Source organism: Phoxinus phoxinus (genome assembly GCF_949152265.1).
Source record: "Phoxinus phoxinus genome assembly, chromosome: 20".
NCBI classification, from domain to species: Eukaryota; Metazoa; Chordata; class Actinopteri; order Cypriniformes; family Leuciscidae; genus Phoxinus; species Phoxinus phoxinus.
In genome coordinates, this window is record NC_136895.1 from 21805475 (window position 1) to 21826494 (window position 21020).

Below are 21020 nucleotides of genomic sequence, written 5' to 3' on the forward strand. Positions count from 1 at the left end.
GTGGGGGTCCGCTAGCCAATGGCGGCGCCCGGGGATGCTTCAGTGTCTTCCGAAACACTGCCCCCCTGACGCCAGTACAGGAAAATAACAAAACATTATCAAACTAAAATATAGTATTAATTTCATTGAAAAATTAATTAAAAATGTGTCATTTTTGAGCGACACGCGAAGAGCACCGAGGGTTAAAGCAGCAGCTTTACTGTATTAAACATGAAAAACAGTGTCAGCGTCTCTTTCACTTTCAGTGCTTCACATTGCCACCTAGCCGCCTGGAGTGCACACTACATTGAATTTCACACACTTTTGCGTCACCATATGCACCCAGATTTCCCCCCAATAACGCTCGTCTATACGCAACGCCACTTTTGCGTTTTCTCTTCAGATCGTTTCCGTGTAAACATATTGTAGTCTGAAGTGGTAGTTAGATTTAAAAAAGCTGGTTTTACTATGTTAACTGGATGGAAGAACTCAATTCATTATTTATTTATTTTTGTGTAATTTAGGGTTTGTTATGTCAAAAGCTATCAGGAACTAGATTGTTTTAGGTTTAAGAAAATAGTATAAGAAAAGTGATTTAATAATAAAAGCTTCATAAAGTGAAATGAAATAGTTTATTCTGTTGCATTCCATTCAGTACAACGTTCATGAAATAATGCTGAAATATGGTCAAATACACAAACGCTGACAGTTGTTTTTAAGGCAGCTGTAGCACAAGCTCAAGTATCATTTCAGGTCTAGGCAGGTTTTTATGCTTCGTAGGGTGTTCTTGTGGGATTATGTTATTCAATCCACTTTTTTATAGGTCATAACTGACAATAACACAATGAAATGGCAGTGTGCAAATAAATAACAAAAAAAATAATACATTTTTTACATTCTGCTTCAGTAATTCTCAACTGTTTTAATTACCAGACCCAGATTTTACATTCGCAATTGTTAATAATACTAAAGTGAAAGTAGTAATACTAGAAATACTTCTACCTACTAATACTTAAGTTATAGTACTACAGTGAGCTGCAAATTAATTATTAACATTAAATTGGCTGAATATGAAAATTTTGCTCCTTAGCTAATCTTAACACTTGAGTACACTATTTCATCATCTTCATTGCGTTTCTGTAAGAAAACACAAAAGTGAAATCAGGAACAGTGTTGATGAACAGATGCAAAACTGGAAAAAATAGGTTAATATTTCAGAGAATAACAAATTACAAGAAATCCATCAAAAACATTGGTCTATCATGATTAATAAAGTTGAAAGTAAGATGCTCTGCACCCAAACTGTAATTTTGCCTGAAATTTCTCTTTCAAGAACAGTGACGTCCGCTCTATAAAACCAAAGAGAATGTTCATCCGTTCCTGTAAATCTTATCTAGAGCAACTTTTGATTAGTGTGTAAATCTACTTCAATGCATTCATTTGTGTGACACAAATGCAGAAGTTCAGAACATGACTGTTTTTGTGGCTCAGTGTGAATGAATGGTCCTTTTATACTGAGAGGTAGTTCTGAAAGAGACATTGGGGCTAAAAATTGTGTTTCCTATAAAATCAGAGTCCAAATCCCTGAACGAGATGGTGCATGCATCAGTCAAAACTGACAAATGACAAAAGAAAAAATGGTAGCAGAACATCTTACAACTAAGATGTCTATGAAAAATTAACCAAGTTTTCATGCATCTAGTCAATCTGGAACATACGTGACATGATCTGCACACACAGACATGTGATCATGCAAGTATATGCACACTACGAACATTCAAAGAAACTCACAAATCACAATATTTTAGACATGATACAGTAAAGCAGCAAAAGACAACAGCAATAAAGTCTCTCTTGATGTTCAATCAAATGGAGTAAAACAGCATCAGGTACGTTTAATATGATATCAATATCAATAAAGCTTGATAATATTATATTTCTGTTAGATAATTGGGATTACAATCATTGTGTCCTTTCAGATCTTCACTAAAAATCTATTTGCAAGTAAATATAAACAGCAAAGGAAACAAAAAATTGTCCCCATTCTGTGTCTTTGTTTGGCAAGTGCGAACAGCAGGTGTTTGTAACTTACAGGGAAATTTACAACAATGCCAAAACCTATTGACAAACTGCATGATTGTTTTATATTTGGCTGTTTTTCTTTCTTTTTTGGACTCATTTGTTAATCACAGGTAGAACAGGTTTCTTAACTGTTAACTGACAAACTGGCGTCTTTTCGGTCTGTTGCTTTTGAACAATTTGTCATTCTAATCTATTTCTTTCCGGTCAGATTTGTAAAGATTTGTGCACCTGTAAGAGGTTTTGTTGAAATAGCCAAATCCTGTTAAGCAGAAAGGGGTGTCCACATGCTTGTGATTCAGATTATGTCTTTAAATGAATCACTAGCAGCATTAAATCCAAAATCATCTATTATTCATCTGAACAGAGAACACCTTTGCTTAGGCTGTGATAAGAAACAAGCAAGCACAGACAGGCATTGAGATTTGATTTGTAAATGATCATGAATGATCCATTAATGCACTGGTGCGGAGCTTTACAGGCAGCGAGACACAACGCACACAGCAACACTGTCTCTTACCGTTTTCTGTAAATGACGTGCACAGAATGTTGTTGTAGCATAATGTATTTCTTCAGTTTCAACTGTTTTAACAATAATCACATTTTAACTATAAAAATGATACATGAACCTGAAATGGTGAAACACAAATGACTCATTTCAACTGGAGTATTACTTACCACTTGGTGTTGCTGGTTTACGCTTCTTGATGTACCAGATCATAATCCCTCCAGAAACTGCAATTATGGCCAGCAATAACAAGAAAACTCCCACTGGTATATAATATGAACGGTGACTCTGTTCTGTAATGAACAAACCAAACAGTGTGTAGTATATACATTAATCCTGCCAGTCTGACTTCAAAACTGAGATACCAGCAGATCAGGGAGATAATTTAATATATTAAGATATATTATATTAAACTAGAGAAACTCTTAAAAATAGTTTAACTATTTAACTTGACATGATGCCGACCAGCCTTTGTTCAGAGAGTTTTTAACACCAGGGCCAGTTGCATAAACTGTTAAAGGGGTCATGACATGAGAAACCAAATTTACCTTGATCTTTTGGTATATAAGAGGTCTTTGTACCATTAAAACGTCCTGCAAGTTTCATAGCTTAAGACGTCCTCCCCATTATAAACGAATCATTTATTTAATCAAGCTCTAAATACAGCTCGTTCTGGATCCATGGTAAGAAGTGACGTCACGGTACGAAGTGACGTACCAGCGTTTGCATATGACCGCCTCCAGGCACAAGACAACTACGCTTAAAGCGCAAGGCAACTACGCTCATTTCGTATCATTGTCGCGCCCGCGCGCGCCTCACAAGCGTTCAGTCGACGGAGAGCGAGTGGGTCTGTGTACTGGGAAATTACGATGCCACGCAGATGTGCTGTTCCTGGCTGTGGACAAACAACATCTTTGAATACGCTGCGAAAGATCCAGTCGTCAGGGAAAAATGGATGCACTTTATTTTTTGCGGACGTCTCAGTCACGGCAGTGTTAGTTTAAGCGTGTGTTCTATACATTTGAAGGAATGACTGTTTTGAGCTTTGCCAGAAAACTGTTGCTCAAAGATAAGTCCGTGCCGACTATTCTGGGCTCCACATCGACGACGCAAACTGTAAGTAATGTATTTAAAACTTTAAACTACTTTTTAAATACGCTGAAAGATCCAGTCGTCAGGGAAAAATGGATGCACTTTATTTTTTGCGGACGTCCCAGTCACGGCAGTGTTCTATACATTTAAGGATGACTGTTTTGAGGAAAAAATCCCAATATGATGCTTGGCTTTGCCAGAAAACTGTTGCTCAAAGATAAGTCCGTGCCGAATATTCTGGGCTCAACAACGACGACGCAAACTTACTTTTTACCATGGCTAATATAAACACATTTGTATAAGAGAATCTTGAAAATATGTCGCCTTTCTAGTAGGCCTACATGTGATAGAAAATTAAAAATGTTGCCTTTATCAATGCTGCATCTTCAAATATGGCCTGTGCAAGTGTGCATGCATTTTTGTCCGTGGTACACCCTATCATTTCATTGGAATTAGTTAAATAATGTTAAACTGTTAGCAAATTAAGCTATAGGATAATTATGCAACAATAATCCGTTTTCAAGTGTCTCGGGTTAATTTTTTTTTATTAATTCAAAATAGTTTCACTTTCCATGTGGACACGGGCTGATCCAGTCTTCGTTGTTGTGGTGATGGTTCATGTTCCTCTGATTCCGGCTCAAACATAATAAGGTTTAACTTTTATCATTGCAAGAGTCATCGGTTCGCATGCATCACCCGCTATTAAACAGTTGCGCCGAATCCGCAAACGTTCTGGCTGGGGGCGTTAATAATTGATGCATAGGCACTGACGTTAGCCAATCATAACAGTGGGCGTTAACACTGAACTCTTAAAGGGGAAACACCCCCAAAACAGACTGTTTGAATCAGAGGATGAGAAACAGGGTGGGAAAAGGTCATATATCACTACATTTTAAAAGTTTTTTGTAAAAAAAACTATAGTAATACTATATTTGCACCTAAGGGAACATAATAATAAAATAAAAAAAACCATGTCATGACCCCTTTAAGACTCTTGAAGACTGTTCACAATTTAAGTTTGTTACATTAAAACACAGATTGGCCTAATTTGATACCAAAAAGTAAGATTGACTGCCCCTTGACTATCTGCTAGTGGCTCATCCTAGAGACACTGTGTTAACATAATTTGTTTATGCAACTGGCCTCAGGGGTTTAAAGTAATGTAAAAACTAATATGCAACCCATACTCAAATATACTGAAATTATAGCTCACAAAGATGAACCTACAAAATATTCCAATCAATACAGTTCAGAAGACTGTAATCTCACCATTGACATACCTTCACATGTGTGACAGAGTTGCATGATGTTGTCCAGATGTGTGGTCTGGTTCCTGATGGGATTGTTGATCACACAGCTGTATGTGTTTTTATCCTGATATTCCACCTCCAGAGGTAGAGAGAGACTGATGCTGAGATCAGACACACTGATGCTGGACAATACACTGATTCCTTTGTACCAGGAGAGAGTCACATCACTCACATTCACCACTGAACACACTAGTGAACATCTGGAAACTGATGATCTTGATGATGATGATGAAGATGATGATGAACAGTTTAAAGAGTTAACGGAAATGACAAGAATGGGTAGAGGAGCTGGAAAACATGAAAGACCATGAAGTCAAGTCAAGTCACCTTCATTTATATGGCGCTTTTAACAATATAGATTAATTCAAAGCAACTTAACAAGGATAACAGAAACATAGATTGTTTTGGCTTTACAGCAGCTCTAGGATAAAGTCATTGTCCAGCTAGAGTTAGTTTTGATTGATTCACTTCCATTGTAAAGATCATTAGTTATTAATTTAGGGGCCGCTTTCACAACACCGTTTTCCCCGAAAACAGAAAACGTACTCGGTTACCTAACGTAACCTCGGTTCTCTCTAGAAGAGGGAACGAGTACTGCGTAATGAAATTACACACCGGGTAAAGTCATCTTTGCTCGAGATATGAAGCCAAAAATGTATCCTTAAATTTGTATATATTGTCAACGCAGTGCAGCAGCAGGCAGACCTAGAGCGGGCTGTCTTGCGTGCTCATTGGCTGCCACGAGGCAACTGCAGCAGCCTACCACTGAGCCGGGCGTGACGTCGCGCCCTCACGCGTCATAGCCCGCCAGAATGGGGGACTTCTAGAGAGAACCGAGGTTACATTAGGTAACCGAGAGGTTCTCTCGTACTGCGTAATGATATTACGCACCGGGAACCCCTTGTCAACGCCGTGTGCACCAAGCATTCACTACATGAATCCCAGGGGGGAACACCCCAGGGGACACAGATAAGTGAGAAACAGGCGGCCAACAGAGTGGGCTTGCACATGTCCATAAGCACACCGAAGGGGATATACATACAGAGTGGCACCGCCGGTCTATACTGAACTCATCGACCCTTATAGCGCAGCTCAACCAAGGCAGTCGTTAGAGACTTTTAGACTGAAAGAAGTCTAACCTGCAGGCCGGGAACTTCCAGGTTATAAAACCTAACAAATGTAGAGGGGGAGGCCCAGCCTGCTGCCGTACAAATGTCATGAATAGAAATCCCGCTGGACCAAGCCCACGAAGAGGCCATGCCTCTGGTGGAGTGAGCCCTGACGCCCAGAGGGCATTGCAGGTCTTTTGACGCGTAAGCCGCAGCAATAGCGTCCACTATCCATCTGGATAGGCTGTGTTTCGAGGCGGCGAGACCTTTGGTGTGCCCACCAAACGAAACAAAAAGCTGCTCTGAGCGCCTGAAGGTGGCGGAGCGCGTGATGTAAATTCTCAGCGCTCTGACAGGGCAAAGGAGGTTTGCATCGGCCTCGCTGCCTGATGTAGGCAAAGCTGAGAGTGAAATGATCTGCGCTCTGAAGGGGGTGCCGATCGCTTTGGGGGCATAACCATGTCTTGGTTTAAGGATGACTTTAGAGTCATTAGGTCCAAACTCGAGACACGCAGCGTTCACTGATAACGCGTGCAAGTCACCCACACGTTCAACTGACGCTAAGGCAATCAGAAACGCGGTTTTGAGCGCGAGGTACTTCAGATCCACAGAGTGTAACGGTTCAAAGGGATGTGATTTCAGGGCCTCTAGGACCAAGGAAAGATCCCAAATAGGAACCGATGGGGGCCATTGTCAGTGTACCATTTATAGGGGTTGCACGGACTAGTCGAGTAGTCGAGAGATCGACTACTTAAACCACTACTCGGAGCTGTCGAAAACAATCGACTACTCGAGCGTGCAATATCCATAAATGAATTGAAAATAGCGAACGTCACCAACAGACACCACACATCAGATGTGTGGAAGTATTTCATCAAGGATGACAGAAATATTGTAATTTGCCAACTCTGTAAGGGGCCGTTCACATATGCGTCTAAAAATGAGTGGAAAGCGCGGCTGTGCCACTGTCTGTCTCCTCCTTCTTGCGGCCCCGTGGCGTCTTTCGTTGCTATGCAACCACCATGAACCGCGCTCTCTATGAAAACAAATTAATTTAAAATGGCGAACGTCACCAATAGACATCACACATCAGATGTGTGGAAGTATTTCATAAAGAATGACAAAAATATAGTAATTTGCCAACTCTGTAACACTACTTTAAAATACAGCAGCAGTACGACATCTATGCACAACCATCTACGACTGAAACATCCAACAACGAAGGCAAATGTTAGTGAGACGCACACCGTCACAAGGCAAAGATCAAGCCTGCATCCCTCTCACGTCGATGCGCTTGTATTTCTAAATGCAAACCAGCGATCCACGAGCTCGACCAAAGACTGCGTGTGGTGGCGAGAGGACAATAGTGACGATGACTTGTGTTAGTCTGTAAACTTTCAAGACAATTGAAGTAAGATACTTCTTGTTATTACTGTTATTACTGTTGATGATTTGGTAAATATAAAATGATTAAATGAAATGTACTCTGTGATTAAATGAACCGTTTTAACTGTTTTACTAATTTTTTAAAAATGAACCGTTTAAACTGTTTTACTGAAGTTTTAATTTGTTTTATCAAACAGTTTAGAATTTTTGAATGACGCGTAATTATTGCGTTAGCCGTTACTTTCTATGAATTTTTCTTTTAACACGTACATTTCTCTGTTACATGTCATAATTATAATGTTTTTGCATTACTTTATTGTTGCATTAGGCTATGAAATTAATCAACATTTATTGATAAGAACTATTTCATGTCTTTTCATTTACAGTAGCATGAACCACGAGTAGTCGAGTAACTCGAGTATTGTTTTGATAAGAACCCGACTAGCAGAAATCAGTAGTCGTGCAACCCCTAACCATTTAGTAAACACAGACCATTTAGACGCATAGGTTGAGGGGGCAATAGACTGCGTGATCGTGTTCACGACCCCTTCTGGCAGAGCAACGGGTATCCGTTAATTATCCATCCATGCAGAGACCAGCGCTCTGGATGAGGATGCAAACTCGACCCGCCGGCTTGAGAAAGGAGATCCTTCCTCACCGGGATCGGCCATGGCGCTGAGTCTGACAGCCGCACCAACTCCAAGAACCATGTCTGATTCTCCCATCGGGAGGCTATGAGGAGCACCGAATGACGCGTTTCCCTGGTTCTCCTGATTACCTGTGGTAACATTGAGACCGGAGGGAACGCGTATAGCGGGCATCTGGGCCATGTCTAGGCCAGAGCGTCCTCGTTCTTCGAAAAGAACCTTGGGCAGTGGGCGTTGTCTTTCGACGCAAATAGGTTGACTTTCGCCCTGCCGAAACGGCGCCACAATAACTGGACTGACTGTGGGTGCAGGGACCATTCCCCCAGGGGAACGTTGTCCCTGGACAGTTTGTCCGGGCCGTCGTTCAGGCGCATGCACGGCTCTGAGCGAGCGCAGTGTGTGCTGAGCCCAAACGAGCAGGCATTCCACCAGATTGCAGAGGATTCTGGATCTGACACCGCCCTGGCGGTTCACGTATGACACCACAGACATGTTGTCTGTGCGAACCAGTACGTGGTGGCCCTGCATAAATGGGAGGAAGTATTTCAAGGTGTTCTCGACCGCTATCATCTCCAACCTACTCCCATAGTCACACCCCGCTGTCGGTCGCTATCCAAGGCTGCAGAGCTGAAACGCAGCTCTGAGTCACTCTGATTCACGAACCGCCGGTGGCCCAGGCTCGGTGAGGTACACGAGCGTTCAGCCAGCGTTGCAGAGGGCGCATACGCAATAGACCCAGCCGGAGCACTGCTGCGGCTGAAGCCATAAAGCCCAGCATTCTCTGAAACGTGTTGAGGGGAAAGACATTGCCTTTCTGGAAAGATGCGGCCAGACGCTGAACACGGCGCGTGCGATGTGTTGACAAGCGGGCCGTCATCGCCACTGAGTCGAGCTCTATTCCCAGAAAAGAGCCTGACTGACGGGGCAGCAGTGAGCTTTTGGCCCAATTGACCGTGAGACCCAGGCTTTCCAGATGACTGAGTAGCACAGTTCTGTGAGACATTAGTTCCGCCTCTGATTGTGCTAAAATCAACCAATCGTCCAAATAGTTCAGAATTTGCATACCCTGACGCCTCAGGGGAGCGAGAGCCGCGTCCATGCACTTCGTAAACGAAGGGCCGAATGGTAGGACGGTGTACTGATATACCTGACCGTCGAAGGCGAATCTCAAGAATGGCCTGTGAATGGCGTCTTTCAGATCGAGATAAATAAACCAGTCCCTCGGGCGAATTTGCGCGAGGATTTGTCTGGTCGGGAGCATTTTGAACGGTCTTCTCATGAGAGCTTTGTTCAAACGTCTCAGATCTAGTATAGGTCTGAGCGCCCTGTCCTTCTTGGGCACGAGAAAATAAATATAAATAGTTTAGCTATTTCTGCGCGAAGTAGGTGTGCTATTTCTGAGTTCATGCTGTCCGGGCTCGAAAGCGCGGGGGACGGCGAGCGAACTGCAGCACATAGCCCTGCTTTACAACGTTCAGCACCTATTCCGACACGCCCGGAATCGCATCCCATGCTTTCGCACACATAGCTAGAGAAAGAATGGTCTCCGTGTTCTGACCGCCGCACTGCGCGGTCACAGAGCTTACGTTTAAAACATGGCCGGTGGGCTTTAGTGACTTCGCTCCCTGGGATAACTGTGCAACAGAGCGGGCAGCGTGTAGGTGTGGGCACTGGGACGTGGGCACAATTCCTACATCTAGCACTCGAGCGGTACGTGCCCGCTTTATGTGAGTGGGCTCTGTGACAGATAGAAACACCGCTTGTGTGTAGGGGTGAACACATTGTTGTGGGCACATTGTCTACACTTAGAGGGTGGGGGGGGGGTGAAGGGGAACGCAACGCGGGAAGGTTCCGGTGAGCGTTCACGTGTGACGGGCTCCGGAGGTCTCTGGGCACGGCGCTTCTTTTTCCGCAGGCCACTGGAGAGAGGCGGAGCGATAGCTTCGGCGTCGAACACGGCAAGTCGAGCCCGTAGGGTCGACATTGTCAGTTCTTCACATTGGATGCAGCCTCCCGAAGAGAGAGCGAGGGCTGCATGTTCACGGCCCAGGCAGAGAGCGCAGATCACCTGGCGGTCTCCATCGCTGAGCGCGGCTCGGTACGAGCCGCAGGAAAATCGAGGCATTTTGAAACAAACGCCTGCTCTTTTAGCACCTGAGTCGCGGCGGCAAGCTCACAGAGATATATTAGTTTGAAAAGGATACTTGTCGCCGGATAGCGTAGCAGGCACGGATGGTTGAAGGTAGCGAAGACGCTTTCCTAAGCTAGCTGGTCGCTGGTTTCGACGGCAGCGCTGCGATGAGTCCAGCGATGCGTAGAGCTCGCTGAAGCGATGAGAAATCAGTGTTAGCAGCCCCCTTATATACGTTAAGCCACCCCCATTCTGGCGGGCTATTCGCGGCTCAGTGGTAGGCTGCTGCAGTTGCCGCGAGGCAGCCAATGAGCGCAGCGCGCAAGACAGCCCGCTCTAGGTCTGCCTGCTGCTGCACTGCGTTTACAATATACAAATTTAAGGATACATTTTTGGCTTCATATCTCGAGCAAAGATGACTTTACCCGGTGCGTAATTTCATTACGCAGTACGAGAGAACCTCTCGTAAGAGAACTTTTAATATGTTCTGGCCGTTCACTTGCACGGCAGCAGTGTTGGGTGGCTCAAGAACACAAACTGTAAAAAAAAAAAAAAACTTAATCCAGATGTTTTCTTGCAAGGCTAATGTAAAAGAAACCAAGGATGCAAGGCTTAAAGGTGCATTGCACTAGTCTCTGAGTTTTTGCAGAACTATGCCCCCTCTGGCGACAAGCAAAACTGCAACCAGAGGTGTGCACGCTCATGGACCACACGCACACGCACGCTTGCACGAGCACGAGCTGTTCATAACCAAAGGAGCATCAGCCGCACAAGTATTTTGTTTACAGTCATAAGTCTTCAGAGGTAATGAAGTTATAAATCTGCAAGTCATTTTAAATCTGTAAGGAAAGGCAATTGAGAAAATTATACACTTATGTGTGAGGGGAAAACGGGGGTAGTAGAAAACGTACTCGGTTACTAACGTAACCTCGGTTCTCTCTAGGAGAGGGAACGAGTACTGCGTCGATTAGCGACGCTACGGGAAAGATATTTCTTTGTCGAGATTGAAGCCTAAAAATTAATCCTTAATTTTGTAATATGTAAAACGCTTTTCTGTAGCATACAACCCTAGGCGGAGCAATATCGCTCGCCCATTGGCTGCTCCGCCAGAAAAGCACAGCCTATGCGAGGCCAGTGACGCTGACCAATGAGGGTGCTTCGCGCCCTTCTGCGTCATCTCCCGCCGAAACAGGCGTGGCCTAGGTCTATAAATACCAAGCATAGCTGCTTCCACTCCGATTTTCGTCACAGAAGCGACACAGCGTGGGCACGCACGGCATGAGACGCAGTACTCGTTCCCTCTCCTAGAGAGAACCGAGGTTACGTTAGTAACCGAGTACGTTCTCTTACGTAGAGTTCTCTCTTACTGCGTCGATTAGCGACGCTACGGGAACCCCTGTAAGACGCCGTGCTTGTTCTTGGACCGACACAGACACCCAAGGGCGCGCGCACGTGCCCCGGCATGCCAGAGCCTACACCAAGAGTATATAGGGAGAGCGGCTAGAATAGCATCATCCCTTTATAATAGGGCCCCTAAGGGCATAATAACATATATATGTAAATATAGATATATATGGGGGGGGGGGGGGGGGGGGGGGGGTAATAGCATGCTCATGGGACACATTGTCAGTGAGTGATGCTTAAACATTTTAGTGACCTGGGCCGCCGTGCGGGGCAGGAACACTATACCTGGTCTTAGACCGAGAACAGTTTAGCCTGCGGGGAGGCCCAGCCTGCCGCCATACAAATATCTTGCAACGAGATTCCGCTATACCAAGCCCACGACGAGGCCATGCCTCTCGTAGAATGTGCTCTGATGCCCAGGGGGCATTCCAAACCTCTAGATGCGTAGGCTAGCGCAATGGCATCCACTACCCATCGAGATAGGCTCTGTTTCGTCGCAGCACGTCCTTTAGAGCGCCCACTGAACGAAACGAAGAGCTGCTCCGTCTGTCGAAAAACAGCGGAGCGGGACACGTAAGCTCTTAATGCCCTGACCGGGCAAAGGAAGCTATTTCCGTCCTCAGAGGCCGGCAGAGCCGACAGGGAGATGACCTGAGCCCTGAACGGTGTGTTGAGGGACTTAGGTACATACCCATGCCTCGGTTTCAACACGACTATAGAGTCGTTGGGCCCGAACTCTATACAAGAGGCTCTCACTGAGAGCGCTTGCAGATCCCCCATACGCTTCACTGAAGCGAGAGCCAAAAGAAACACGGTCTTGAGAGACAGGTGTTTCATGTCAACTGAGTGAATAGGCTCGAAAGGGGCCCCTTTTTATAGCGTTTAACACTGTAGAAAGGTCCCAAACGGGGACTGAAGGAGGCCTTGGAGGATTTAACCTTCTGGCTCCTCTAAGGAAACGTACCACCAGGTCGTTTCTGCCCAGTGCATGGCCAAGCGTCGGATTGACGAACGCTGATATGGCTGCCACATAGACTTTGAGCGTGGATGGGGTCCTACCCTTATCCAACAGCTCCTGCAGGAAGGAGAGAACCTCCGTTTCCCCGCACTGAAGGGGTGATAGACCTTGGTCTGAACACCAGTCAGAGAATACCGACCATTTGGAAGCGTAGAGCCGTCTAGTAGACGGGGCCCTAGCCTGCTCGATCGTGTCTAACACTCCTCTTGGGAGTTTAGCGGGTACCCGTTTATGGCCCACACATGAAGGGACCATAGCTCCGGGTGAGGATGCAAAATCGAGCCCCTGGCCTGCGAGAGAAGGTCCTTCCTCACTGGGATCGGCCACGGAGCAGTACTCTTGAGCTGCATCAAGACTGGGAACCAAGGTTGATTCGTCCAGTATGGTGCGACAAGAAGCACTGAGCATCCGCTTTTTCTGATTCGCTCGAGCACTTGAGGCAGGAGTGAGACAGGGGGAAAAGCATAGAGCGGACGGCGGGGCCAGACTTTGGCCAGCGCGTTCGTGCTCTTTGAAAAGAATTCCGGGCAGTGAGCGTTTTCCTGGTTTGCAAACAGGTCTATCTCCGCTCTGCCGAACTTTTTCCACAGCAGACGCACTGTCTGTGTGTGTAGGGACCATTCTCCTGTTGGAACCTTGTTCCGTGAGAGTCTGTCTGGTCCTACATTCAGGCGACCAGGCACATGGATCGCTCTCAGCGAGCGCAGGTTGTGCTGGGCCCATACCAGTATGCGTTCCGTCATCCTGAAAAGGTTTCGGGATCTCACGCCACCCTGGCGGTTTATATAGGCTACTACCGACGTGTTGTCCGAACGGACTAGGACGTGGTGTCCCTTTATCCGAGGACGGAAACGCCTCAGCGCTAAGTCCACTGCCATCATTTCTAGGCAGTTTATGTGCGGTAGTTCGACTCGTTCTGCCCATTGGCCAAAGAACGGTCTGCCTTCGAGCAGTGCTCCCCAGCCTGAGGTGGACGCGTCCGTGGACACCACCTTCAGGCTCGAGGAAGTCCCCAGGCTTACACCTGACCGGTACCAGTCTGACGCTCTCCATGGTGTCAGGGCTGAAACGCATTCCTGATTGACCTTGAGGCGACAACGACCGTGAACCCATGCTCGGCGCGGTACACGCGCTTTTAGCCAGAACTGCAGTGGGCGCATGCGCAGCAGGCCCAACTGTAGAGCTGTCGATGCTGCGGCCATGAGGCCTAGCATTTTCTGAAACCTCCTGAGCGGCACTATATGACCGCTGCGGAAGGATTTCGCCATCCGCAGGGAGTTTCGCCTGCGCTGTGATGACAGTCGAGCTGTCATAGACAGCGAGTTCAGCTCCAGTCCTAAAAAGGAGATCCTTTGACTGGGAAACAGTGAACTTTTCTCCCAATTGACTCTCAGACCTAAGCACTCGAGGTGATCGAGAATTAGGGTCTTGTGGCGGATGAGTTCTGAAGGTGATTGAGCTAGAATCAGCCAATCGTCCAAATAATTCAGAATTCGAATGCCGCGGAGTCTCAGGGGTGCCAGCGCCGCGTCCATGCACACTGTAAATGTACGAGGTGCTAGAGACAGGCCGAATCGCTATTTCGGCTCGAAGTAGATGTGCTACTTCTGTTTTCACCGTAGTTTCGACTTTCTCCGTGAAACGGGGAGGGCGTCGATGAAACTGTAGCGAATAGCCTCTTTTTATAGTCTCTAGCACCCATTCTGAGACCCCGGGAAGTCTTTCCCATGCATCTGCACGTGTGACTAGGGGTTGAATGTAATCTGGGCCCTGGTCGCGAAATGGCGGCGACACGAGAGCAACCGTGTGCTGTGACATGGACGCCGTGGCGTGTGAGGCGGGGGGCATGTTTAACACAGTATGCATCCCGCGCGCGCTCGGCTCTCTGTGTCGAGAGAGAGCGCGCGGGACGAGTCCCGTAGGGCTCGTTATGTTTGTGAATAAACGTGGGCGCTTGGTGGCGGGCACATTTATAACACCGGGGACACTGTGTTTGTGTACTGACTGACCGTTCGTTAGTTTCGTTTTTACAGAAACCGCGGAACGTGCAGTGTGTAGTGGTTGTGGGCACTTGGCAGTGGGCACGCTTACTACATGTAAAGCACAATCGATCTGAGTCGATTTTATGTGTGCAAACCCTGTGTTGAACGGGGTTGTGTCTGTGTGAATGAATGGGCACTGGGTGGGCATTGCAGTTACACACATTACACCATCGGCCTTGGCCGGGACACCAGAAAATAAACTCTTTTTTAGATTTATCTGGGTCGCCGTGAAAACGGCGTTTGTGTGCAGGCAAACGGGCTTTACGGCCGGTTTGTTGGCTGCTGAGTACACTGGTACAAACACGGAACTTAGGGCTGTACAAGCGGGGATTTTGGGTGGAAGTCCGGCCGCAGCGGGACCCGAACACCGTCTTTTTCCTAGCAGGGCTAGGATGGCGCCGAGGCCTCGGGCTTGAGTACGATCTTAGGCCGAGGACCACGCGGTGGCGGGCGGCGTCCGGCGGAGCGAGACCGTGGTCTCTCTCGGGCCTGTTGCTGCTGGGCCGGTGCGGCGGGCGCGGGGCGCTGCTGAGTTCGGGCAGGCGGCTGTTTCGGGCGGCCTGTTGCGGAACTGGAGCGCTTTGGCAGGAAATGTCTCATGGCCTGCGAAGTCTTCTGCACCTCAGCGAATCGGTCCGCGAAGTCCTTCACGGAAGATCCGAAGAGGCCAGTCGGTGAAATGGGAGCGTCGAGGAACGCAGAACGCTCCGACTCCGCCATTTCAGAGAGAGTCAGCCACAAATGTCTCTCGGAAACAGTAGCTGAGGCCATAATCCTCCCAATGGCGTGTGCGGCGGACTTTGTAGCACGAAGAGCTAGGTCTGTGGCGCTACGTAAGTCCGGAACACTGATCGCGCCCGGGCCTTCCTCGTCTAGCTTGCGGAGGAGGTTGGCCTGGTGGATTTGGAGGACCGCCATGGTGTGCAGCGCCGATGCAGCTTGTCCGGCGGCGGCGTACACGCGGCCGTTCAAAGCTGATGACGTGCGGCAAGCTTTGGATGGTAGCACTCCCTTAGCCCGCCGTCCAGCAGAGGGTGGGCAAAGGTGAGTCGCTACGGCCTCCTCGACCGGAGGGAGAGCATGGTAGCCTCTGTCTCGAGCACCGTCCAAAACGGAGAATGCTGGCGAGGCAGAAGTACGCACTCTAGCTGAAAATGGCGCCTTCCACGATTTCGCTACCTCTTCATGAAGCTCAGGAAGAAATGGGGCGTGTCTGGAGGGCGGCGCAGCGCGCTCTCCAGAAAGGAAGCAGCCATCCAGCCGGTTGAGAGCAGGTTGTTCGGGCGTCGACCAATCGAGGCCGAGGCTCGACACGGCCTGTGTGAGCAGACGCATCAGCTCTGCTTCGATGCTGATCTTCCCTCCTCGGCGTTCCGGAACGGCGGGGGAGGGGAGGTCCACAGAGCTCGCCCATCCCTCGCTCTCCGAAGCGAGAAGCGAACAGCAGTCGTCATCCCCCTCAGATGCGGCTAGCTGGTCGTCGTCCATGACAGACAAAGCGGCGGGCTGCGGCTTTTGTTCGTCGAAGAGCGACTCCAGCGAAGCGGAGAGAGGAGCTAGCGGCGGCGGCGAGCTCCTCGTGGCGGGGGGTTCCGGAACCCGCTGAGCGCGGCGCTTTTTACGGCGCGGCGCTAAAGGGGGTGGGTTAGCAGCTTCGGTGAATGATGCCAGGCGAGTCCGCAGAGTCGCGATGGGCATCATGTCGCAATGATGGCAGCCGCCATCACCGAGAGCGATAGCTGCATGATCCTCGCCCAAGCAGGAAACACATAGCTCGTGGTGGTCCCCGTCGATGAGCGCAGCTCGGCAGGAGCCGCAGGAAACACGAGACATCTTTAAAAAGACGCTCGTTGCTCTTTGTGAGAAAAAGTGTGTGACGCAGTAGGCGAACACACACACAAAACACACACAAAGTGATAAAAGGATATGCCACGCCGGAGAAGCTCAGCAGGGAACGGCGGCTGAAGGCAGCGATGACCAGCGGCTTCAGGTAAGGGCTCGTCCTGCTGAGGTGCTGTATCAGACGGCTGTGGTGGCTCGAATCCGGTCCTACGATGCGTGTAGCTTCGTGAAGTAAAGAAAATCGGAGTGGAAGCAGCTATGCTTGGTATTTATAGACCTAGGCCACGCCTGTTTCGGCGGGAGATGACGCAGAAGGGCGCGAAGCACCCTCATTGGTCAGCGTCACTGGCCTCGCATAGGCTGTGCTTTTCTGGCGGAGCAGCCAATGGGCGAGCGATATTGCTCCGCCTAGGGTTGTATGCTACAGAAAAGCGTTTAACATATTACAAAATTAAGGATTAATTTTTAGGCTTCAATCTCGACAAAGAAATATCTTTCCCGTAGCGTCGCTAATCGACGCAGTAAGAGAGAACTCTACGTAAGAGAACTTCGTTTTTTGTTTCCATCTCCATGTTGAACTGTTTTATGTGTTTACTGTATCCACTTATGATTGTATTATTATGGAAACACGTTCATGAACAATATAAGTTATTACTTTGTAAAAGGTCAAAATAATAATCATACCATACACAGTTGGTCAACAAAGTACACTCAAATGTCTCAAGGTAATAAAAAATCAAATGGCCCTATGACGTTACCATAAAAGCCAAACAGGCTAATCCGCCGAAGATTTACAGGGGTTTAGCCTGTTTTATTGATCTGCTAAGTAGCATATTCCAATAGCAATAGGCTACATCCTAATTAGGCAGTAATTTGCTCAAAATTTGTGTCTAATTATCTAAATTATATATCAGCATTTTATATCACACTCAAGATACTTGAACTGTTTTACTCGAATAGCGAATCACTAAACTACATGTAGTGCTGATTTATTTAGTACATATTTTGCCAGGGACAATACACACGGACGAACATTTATGTGAAATGTGTCAATACTAGTTTTATTTTCTTTTTTTGTACGTGGAGTTTGCGTTGGGGTTTGGAATGAACTTAAAGCCTGTCTCTTTGAGTTTGAATCCATCTTCTACGGAGAATAGCGGCGACCCTGCCAGCCATAGCCAGGTGAGCGTGAACGCGCATGACGTCACGCCCAGTCTCAAATTACACCCGATTCCCTCTTATTTATTTTACTGTACAGGATTATAGAGGCAATCGCAGTGATCAGAGAAGGGCTCATTCAGCCCATCAGGCAATTGTTTAAGCATTTTTGGGTTAGAAAAACGGATTTTATTAACATGAAATGTTGCGCAATGCACCTTTAAAAAAAGAGAAATGCCTGCATAAACTAAAATACAGATTGATATAATAGCTATGGTGCATATCTTATTAATTATTTCAACAATTTGTAGGTCATTTTGGCTGCAATTTTGGGAATTTTAATTATCATTTATCATATCAGAAATCATTTGTGATACGGTTCATAGGCTACCGTTTACTCACCATACACAGTAACATTGAATCTCTTCAGTGTTTTTCTACTTCTGATGATGGTCAATTCATAAAGTCCAGTGTGTTCAAATCTGATGTTTCTGATGGTCAGAGATCCAGTTTGATTGTCCATCTGGAGTTTGTCTCTGAAACTTCCATTATTACTGACAAATATAATGTTTATTTGGTCCCTTTTAAAGATTTCAGCTATTCGAGTGTTTTGAGGTCCAAACGTCCACAGTATCTGATCATCTCTCTGTACTTGAACATCAGTGTTTAGAGAGACAGAATCTCCCTCAGTCACTGACACTGACTTCACTTCATCCGTATCACCAAACACTCCTGAAACACATTCATAACAAAAGAAATAAATAAATAAATAAAGTAGGAAGGAACGTATTTTGTTTTATTAAATTAAGTTGAAAAGTTAAAATTGTTGTTTCTACCTGAAATCAAACCCCCCCAAAAAATTGAATGGCAACGCATTTGGAAAGTAGAAATGTAGGCTATGCGTTTAAATCCGACTTACCATTTGTGATCAGAATGCATAGACAGATGAATGCAGTGTTTAAAATCATATTCCTCAAAAGATGTAGGCTACGAACGATTTCTGATAAATAAAGTCCTCATAGCGCTGTTGAAAACGTGCTTTAAAACAGATAAACAAACAAGCACTCTACAAAACTTCGTGTTTTTCTGAATGTGTGACTTTCTGCTCCTCGTGTCGTGCTCTGCTCACAGAGGAAGACGAGATGACGTATGAATGACTGCGTATTTATCATTGCCTGAGCACTTATAGAGATTATTATTTGAATTATTGGTGAAATAGTTATTTGTTCTTATTTTAGAACTATTTCATTTCACCATAAAACTACATTTGTCAAAAAAGCATCGTTGATCAATATCACAATAGGCTATCTACTAGAATCTAGAAATCTAGTCAAAATCTGTAATAATTTTTAATGCAGAAATAGTGTTTTAAAAAGCGTATATATATCAGGCTGGACCAGCTAATGTGCGGTCAGCGACTGTTTCTATGGAAATTCTTTCTAACGGCAGCAGGCGATTGGCTTTTGTTTAGAAGGTGTGCATTTCTCGAGTGCACCGTATAGTCTTTGAATATGCACTTGATCAATTTTATATACTCATCTTTGATAATCAAAATTACATATTTAAAGTTGTTTCCTCTGTAGGCTAAAGAAAATATTTTCTTCATGTCTTAAAATAGCTCAAATGATGCCAAACTCTACTACAACCTTGCTTATTTTAGACTACCTGATCCACTGGGTCAACTAAACGCTACACAATGGCAAGTTGAAATATTGGTTTAATTATGCTTGAACCAGAAACTGATTCAAAAGAAGAAGAAGAAGAAGAAGAAGAAGAGGACAAAGACATGCATTTACACATGGTTTGTCTTAAGGCATATTAAAATAACATAGACTTGTAAACAACATCAAAAACTTGATTTCCACCACAGGGGGTCTTTAAAAATATAACAAATATTGATTTTGAAAAAATAATATATATATATATATATATATATATATTGCGTCAAAATATTGCACTTTATTTGCATGAAACTATGTAGATATTAATTCTGGGGAAAAAGAATGACATTTATTTATTGGCCTGTTCGCACTTCTAGAGATTTTTTGACACATTGGGTTCTGGTAGGCCACTATTTCCTGTTGAGCAATACAAACACAAAGTGTTATCATGTTCATCAAAATGAACAGTGGTGTGTGATTAATGCTGAATATCATTAAAATAATCCTGCCCATATTTCCATGCAAATGTGGATATCATCATAATGTACAGTTATGATATAAAAAGGAAATATAGAAGGTCAAAATAAGAGGAAAGTGTGCTATTCTGAACCAGGATATCTGTACTCATATACTGCCACCTGATGTTTTGGAGATCTGGGCTGAGCATGTAATGAATCTTTATCATCATTCATATATTTAGCAGGAAGCATGAGGACACACAACTGACCTGAAAATATTAAATTATGCAGAAATGCAGAAAAAGAGAAAGAGGTTAAACATTTTTAAATAAATAATTACATAATTATACTAACGTTTTCTACTACTCAAACTTATTTGTAGATAATGAGCCTGAGAACAGAAGTGTCCCACTGCCCAAATGCAGAAACACCAACCACAAACATCCCATAATAGACAAGCTTCCATTTAAATGCTGTGCGTTTACCAAAAACAAAACAAAACCACATGGGTTCAGTGCATGCGTAGACCCCTGTCCTATATAAACCAGACCACAGAAGATCTCGCTCTGACTCTGACACTGAGTGTGTCACAGTGCATGAAGAGCCTCATGTTGATTCCACTCAGAGTTAAAATAGCCCATCTGAGGCCTTGAGCGAGTCCACTGCGACTGCAGATTATTCTTATATCTCACGGAAAGCACGTTTCTCCAGTTGTAAGAGCAATGAACTTTATTCCCAAGCGTGGGAATAATTCGAAAAGGTGGTGAGGCAAATCAATCCATTTGGGAACATTCAAATTTCATTCAGCCCTTGATAAATCTTTTTTAGTATCAGCAATTTGATTACAAAATGAAATAATCTCAAGTGAATCAAGCTCAAGGACAGCTACTGATGCATGTGTCACTCTTTTGTGTTTTTACTTCAAAGTCCTCCTGTCATAGACCTCCATGTTCAGGTTAACAAGTTGGTATTAGTGGGAATAATATATTTAAAACATGGATTCAAATCTGTTAAATCAGCTTTAGATAACAGCAGGTTACCATGTGGACTCGTGCATCAACTGCTTAGTTTTTTCCATTGACGCTTGGTAATTTGAACTCTCAATAGGCCTACATCTTTTTTTTTTTTTTTTTTTTTTTTTTTACACTGCCTTTGTACACCACAACTTAAAAAGCAACATATTAACCATTTTATCA

The 21020-nt window shown here is 45.4% G+C and overlaps 1 protein-coding gene across 2 annotated transcripts; it reads right to left on the bottom strand.

Annotated features, from left to right (window-relative positions):
• Positions 1-592: 592 nt before the first annotated feature.
• Positions 593-19114, bottom strand: LOC306988423 (uncharacterized protein). Of its 2 annotated transcripts, XM_079593416.1 has the most exons (6): positions 18625-19114; positions 18108-18437; positions 4939-5256; positions 2737-2859; positions 2579-2640; positions 593-1116 (listed from the first exon to the last, which is right to left on the bottom strand). In XM_079593416.1, exons 1-6 carry the CDS (start codon positions 18671-18673, stop codon positions 1066-1068), a joined length of 933 nt encoding a protein of 310 aa, XP_079449542.1. In that variant the 5' UTR covers positions 18674-19114; the 3' UTR covers positions 593-1065. The 2 variants fall into 2 exon arrangements, with proteins under 2 accessions (XP_079449542.1, XP_079449543.1); XM_079593417.1 differs by lacking the exon at positions 2579-2640.
• Between the last annotated feature and the right edge of the window lie 1906 nt (positions 19115-21020).